Genomic DNA, 6,199 nt, shown 5'->3' with positions numbered 1-6,199 from the left:
GTCGGCGCCCTCTGGTGTTTTGCGGGGGGGGGGGGGGGGTTCCCCAGTCTGACTTCACAGGTGGCGCCATCACAAGGCATTTGAAGGGGGAGGGGGCTTGAGGGCCGGGAAGGCCCCTGTTGAAGCCGGGTCGACGCCCCTTTGAGAAGAGCAAAGGCCTTTGCAGCGAAACCTCCAGATGAAACCAAACTCTTGTGGCACCTTAAAAGACTAAGAAGGTACCCTGTTTGCCTGAAAGGAAGACTAGGATTTTTCCCCCCAAAGGGCCATCCAGGAAAACTGGGGGCCATCTTCTATTCACATGCAAGTTATACACATACAAGTTACATATAGTAATAAATTTACCTGAAAGGATGACTAGGATTTCCCCCACAAAAGGTCCATCCAGGAAATCTGGGGGCCGTCTTCGATTCACATACAAGTTATCAGGGGTCGTTTCGTAGAAAAAGAGGTGCAGGGTCTAATTAGCATAACTCATTAGCATATGCCACGCCCCCTGACATCACCGGACGTGTGTCAGAAGGCAACAGCCACCGCTCAGGGGGTGTGGCACATGCAAATAAGTTATGCTAATGTGTTATGCTAATGAGCTCCTGCACCTCTTTTTCTACGAAATTACTCCTGCGGCCGGTTATCAGTGGGTGGGGGACCACAACCTTGCGGGGGGGGGGGCCACAGGTGGACGCCCACCGCCTCAGCCAAAGGCCTGTTGGAACAGCTCCGTCTTGCAGGCCCTGCGGAATTGAAGAAGATCCCCGCAGGGCCCCGATCTCAGTCGGGAGCATGTTCCACCAGGTGGGGGGCCAGGGCGGAAAAGGCCCCGGCCCTGCCCCAGGCTAGGCGGACGTCCTTTGGGCCGGGACTCACCGGGGGGGTCTCCGAGGCGTCTATGGGAAGAGGCTTGACTGGTGTCTGTCTCTCTGCCCCCTGCAGCCTCCGCTACCACACCCTGAAGCCCAATTACGTCCACGAACGCCTTCGGTGCCTGGGCAAGACCTACATGCTGCAGGTGCTCCTGGTTCAGGTTGATGTGGTGAGAGACTCCAGACCCTGAGAAGACCCTTCGCCCCGCCACCCCAGTCCTCCCAGCCGCCTCACACCTCCGTGCAGACCTTCTTTCACGTGGCTTCTGCGTTCTTCGCCCAACGGCCTCCTTCCTCGGTGGGGGGGGGGCGGCAGAGGCCCTGCGCCGCTGCCGGAATCTCTTCCCTTCTCCTCCTCTCCTCCCCTTCCCGCTTCTTCAGGCCCAGCGGGCTCAGTCTCTGCCCCCCCCCCTGCTTCCTTTAGAAAGACCCGCACCAGGCGCTGAAGGAGCTGGCAAAGATCTGCATCCTGGCCGACTGTACCCTGATCCTAGCTTGGAGGTGAGGGCGGGAACTCCGGCAGTGGGCGACGTCCCCATTCCCCGTGCCACCACCAGAAGAGCCACGCCGGCCAGCAGGCTGGGGGGAGGGAGGCAGAGGGGCGCCTCACCCATCTCCTCCTGCCCACCGGGCATCAGATTTGTCAAGTGCCCGCCGTACACTTCTGGAGCCATAACTCGGGGGGCCTAGCGGCACAGTGCCTTGCCCTTGCATCCTCTCCCCAGGTCTTTGCAGTCAGGCCTGCCCGGCGAGGTCTGTGCTTAAATTATTTAACTTCATTGTTCCCAGGTGTGCCCAAGCCCAGTTACGGTGGGGGTATATTTCGTTGCAAGTCCCCGTCCCCACTAAATGGCCGGGCAGTCCAGAATTGGTATAGAAATTTGTAAGTCGCCGCCTTGGATCCTGTTACTCTCACTTTAGTTCTTATCAACTGTATATGGAAATTTTAAAATTTGTGTCTTTGTTCTATGGCATTATGACCCCTTGTACGTCGCCTAGACCTCGGTGTGAGCTGGGATAGGGCGATTAACAAATATGATACTAATAATCATCATCGTGGTACGTGTTACTGGTAGGGAGCCGTTTTCCCAGCCTGAAGGGCCCCCCCAGAGGCCTGCTTCCCCCCCACCAGGGAAACTGTGAATTGTAGTGAGCAACGCTCAAGACAGTCACATGCCCTCGGGTGGACCTCTTGAAACAAGATTCCTCCTTTTCCACTCTGTAGCCCGGAGGAAGCCGGCCGCTACCTCGAAACTTACAAGGCCTACGAGCAGAAGCCGGCGGACCTGCTGAAGGAGAAGGTGGACCAGAATTACCTGTCTCGAGTAAGAGTCCCTGTAATGATTTCATGTTTTGGTGTGTGTGTGTTCCTTTAAATGTTTAGTTTTCACTGCAGTACTGAAAGAAGAGTGATAAAGGGAGTGTATTTTGATTGGCTGATGACTGAGAGTGTGGGAGGAGGGGTGTCCGAAAGGATTCTCTGTGTGTGTGTCTATGAAGTGATTCTGTGTGTGAAGTTCGAATCATAGAATTATGGAATGTTAGAGCTGGAAGGGGCCTTGCAGGTCATCTAGTCCAACCCCCTGCACTCTGCAGGAGCATAGCCGAAAGATAGCCCTACAACGTACCCAGAAAAGAGAGAGCATGGTCTGTGTGACTATGGAATTTTGAGTCTAATTCTGTGTGAATAAGGCCAACAGTTTAGTCTGTGCGACTAAGAGAGTTGATTCTATTCAGTGTGAATAAAACGAAGAGACTAGCCTGTGTGGCTGTATATATATGAGAGCTCGTACCAAGAATTGGGCATTGTAACGACTTTGGGGGTGAGATAAGCTTTGCCAGAGATCAGACGCTGAGTCGGTTCTGCCCCTTTTGCAGGCGACCGACTGCCTGACTAGCGTGAAGTCAGTGAACAAGACGGACACACTGAGCCTCCTCTCCACTTTCGGAGTGAGTAGCTTCTCTTCCGGGGTCGGGCGTAGAGGGGAGGTCCCTTCCCCTCCCCTTGGGCCTTACAGGAAGGGACACCATTCAGGTCGTACACCTCAGACTCCTGCCCTTTCAGTTAAGTCGCCTCCCTGCTGCAAACTTCGCCACCAAAGAAGGTTCTAGACCCCCCACCCAGCCATTCTTTGGAGCCAAGAATGGGGGGGGGGGAGAATGCCAACTTAGCTCAGAGGCTGTCTGTGGGGCATCACACTAGGATTAAGTTGCCACCCTTTAAACGGGTGTGTGAGGAATGTTTGGTTAAGTTGCAGCAATCCCTTGGCTTTTTCAAGAGAGGTTCAGAGGTGGTTTTTATCCATTGCCTGCCTCTGTGTAGTGACCCAGGGCTTCCTTGGCGGCCTCCCATCCAATCCTAAACAGGGCAGACCTTGTTCAGCTTCCAAGATCTGATAAGATCGGGCTAGCCTGCACCGTCCAAGTCAGTGCGGGAAGAAGAGGAGGAGATTGGATTTCTACCCCACCCTCCACTACCCAAAGGTGTCTCAGAGCGGCTTACAATCTCCTTTCCCTTCCCCTCCGCACAACAGACACCCTGTGAGGCAGGCGGGGCTGAGAGAGCTCTTGACAGAAACTGCCCTTTTTCAAGGACAGCTCTTATCAGAACTATGGCTTGCCCAAGGTCATCCAGCCAGGTGCAAGTGGAGGAGGAGTGGGGAATCAAACCCAGTTCTCCCAGATTAGAGTCCGCACACTTAACCATGACACCAAACTGGCAAACTAAGCCCTGGGGCACACTAAATTCTGGTTTCACCCCATCTGAGTCATGTTCAAAAGGTCCCTCTCTCTCTCATCCCCCGGATCCGAAGAAGCATGCCTGCAGACGGAAGCTTATAGCTTGAATAAACCTCTATTGGTCTTAAAGGTGCTACCCGGACTACTATCCCCGTTTATTTATTTTGGACACCCTCCACCAAGGCTCCCTCTAAGCTGTGGAGTCCTGTGAGCAAAAATTCTACTTGGTGAGCTCCTGGCATTCAAGTTGTGTGAGCGAGCGATTTGGCTACTGAATAAATTAGTTTGCTCTGGAGCCATCCCTTCCTGAGCTAAGGCAAAAATCTGTGAGCCGGAGGCTAAAAACCTGTGAGCTGGCTCACACTCAGCTTAGAGGGAACACTGCCCTCCACCCCACCTTTCAGGATAAGCGTTGCCCTCCAGAACTCTCACACTGTGCCGGGTTCTGTCCCTACTTAATTTCAAGGTTCTTCTCTTGCCTTGCAGTCCCTGGCCAGCCTAGGGGAAGCGTCCAAGGAAGAGCTGTCCCTCTGTCCGGGGATTGGGCCCCAGAAGGTAAGCCGGGAACACGTCCCCCGGGCTCCCCCCCCCCCTCACAACCCATCGACCAGTCCACTCAAGAGGGCGGGTAAAATACCACTTGCCCTCTCCAAAATGCATTAAAATCCTCCTTGGAATTAGGGGTGAGGTTCTGTCCCTCACGACTTAGCCAACGCTTGGAATACTTTTGAGTTCCGGAGCAGACGCCAGGCGGCGTGTGAGTGGCCACATCATCGGTTCAGCCTGTACAGTCCAAACCGTTGTATTGTTCTGCCCTTGGGGCTGGGGGAGATTTGGGGGCAGAAAGCTAAACGTGGTATTGGGCAGGAGTACCGCAGGGCGGGGAGAAGCTTCACAGCAGGTGGGAAAGAGCAGAGAAGAAAAGAGGCACTTCCTTCTCAGGGCTGAGTTCAAGAAGACCCTCAGAGATCCCTTGCTGGAGCGGCACCCCACTTTTCCCCTCCGTGGAAAAAAAAGCAGCAATTCCCCTCACCCACGCACACATGGGGGGAACATAGAGGCAGCTCCCATGGGGCCTGCAGGTTTCTCCCAAGGAGGCACGGAACACCTGGGAGGTGGTACCTGAGGACAGGGGGAACGGCACCTGGGGTTTTGGCCCCGCCCTCTCGCACATCCCAGTCTGGGCGACCCAATACAGGGTGGGGGGTGTCTCTCGCAGCTCCTACAGACAAGAGCCAAAGAGACGGACCGCCTGTGTCTTGTTCACAAGGCCCACGGAAAAGATGTCCCCGCCCCCACCGCCGCTTCTCTCTCCTCCCCAGGCCAAGAGGCTGTTCGATGTCCTCCACGAGCCGTTTCTCAAAGGCCCCAAATGAGCAGAGGGGCGCTCCCGGACCAGACAACTGGCAAACGGAAAGATCGTGCACGGGGGGGGCGGCAGTGCGGGTTACCCCTCCCCACCCGCACAGCCCCCTCGCCAGCAGTGCCTTCTGGGAAAACCAACAGGCTCGGCTCAAGCCGGCCCCTGGAAGGGGGAGAGAAGCTGCTTTCTGCCGGGTGGCCGAGGTGAAATTAACATATCACACCTTGCAATAAAAGGATTTTTGTTGTTCAGTCGCACAGTCGAGTCCGACTCTTCGCGACCCCATGGACAAGATCCCACCAGGCCCTCCTGTCTTCCGCCGTCCTCTGAAGTTGGCTCAATTTCATGTTCGTTGCATAGCGACAGGCAAAAAAGGCTGCCTGTTGGAGGGGGGTTTTTTTGGGGGGGAGTAGGGGCAGCCTGGCAGGTTCCAGAAATTTTGAAACTTAGAAAAAAACCCATTCCCAAAAATTGAAAAAAAATGCTACATTAGCACTTCTTTTTTATTTTCCAATTTGAAAGTCATTCTGTTACTTTAGGAACATAAAATATGACTATGGACATTTTTACTTGGCATGAAATTATCACAAGGAGCATATTAAAAATATAGTGTATCCACACAATGATTACAAACAGGATACCCACCCACATGCAAAAACAAAACTGAAACCTTTTTCTTGTCTTGTGGCAATAGCACCTCCTAAAGGAAGGAATGCATCTTGTTCTTGCATTGGAGAGTTCAGTTGGTAACCTAGGACTCGCTTGTCCTCGGTGCACAGATTGATCTGATACCATACATATTTTTTAGAAATGATTTGGAAAATATTAGAACACCTTGTCTTAAAATATTTTATTCATCGTGTTAAAATAAAACATTCCCTAATCAATTTTTTTTTTTTCAATTTTTTGGGGGAAAGGGGGGGGGCACGTTTTTTCCCCAGGCCTTCACATCTCTAGGCAGGTTATGCCCAGCAGCAGAGTAGCTCCCAGCCCTGAACGTGACACTCCCGGTTCCCTCTTTAGCCCCAAAGTGCAGGAATCAACCCAGAGGAGCCCACGGGATGCTTCCGCACACAGCACTCCCCGAGAATCCCAGTCGGGTGCCCGCAAAGAAGGGGCCGGTCTTTGCCGGCGGCATGGCCCCAGAAACAGTCCCCGCAGGAAGCGGCCATGAGCGGGTCAGCCCCAGCATCCCCCTGGGGGGGGGGGTGGTGTCGGGGCGGGGGCGGGACCG

At 54.0% G+C, this 6,199-nt stretch overlaps 1 protein-coding gene across 1 annotated transcript in view; it reads left to right on the top strand.

The window, feature by feature from the left end:
- ERCC1 (excision repair cross-complementation group 1) overlaps positions 1 to 5,265 on the top strand; it is a 15,200-nt gene extending 9,935 nt beyond the window's left edge. The window contains exons 6-11 of the mRNA XM_015407034.1: positions 934 to 1,033; positions 1,288 to 1,364; positions 2,089 to 2,188; positions 2,742 to 2,813; positions 4,089 to 4,157; positions 4,925 to 5,265. Of these exons, the coding sequence (XP_015262520.1) occupies positions 934 to 1,033; positions 1,288 to 1,364; positions 2,089 to 2,188; positions 2,742 to 2,813; positions 4,089 to 4,157; positions 4,925 to 4,978 (472 nt within the window). The 3' untranslated portion in view covers positions 4,979 to 5,265. The remainder of the gene's footprint in view (positions 1 to 933; positions 1,034 to 1,287; positions 1,365 to 2,088; positions 2,189 to 2,741; positions 2,814 to 4,088; positions 4,158 to 4,924) is intronic.
- The last annotated feature ends 934 nt before the right edge of the window (positions 5,266 to 6,199 follow it).

The sequence above is a fragment of the Gekko japonicus genome, unplaced genomic scaffold (genome assembly GCF_001447785.1).
Source record: "Gekko japonicus isolate JY-2015 unplaced genomic scaffold, Gekko_japonicus_V1.1 scaffold2024, whole genome shotgun sequence".
Lineage (NCBI taxonomy): Eukaryota > Metazoa > Chordata > Lepidosauria > Squamata > Gekkonidae > Gekko > Gekko japonicus.
The sequence above is the reverse complement of the archived record's forward strand: the minus strand, read 5'-3'. Positions and strand labels throughout refer to the sequence as shown.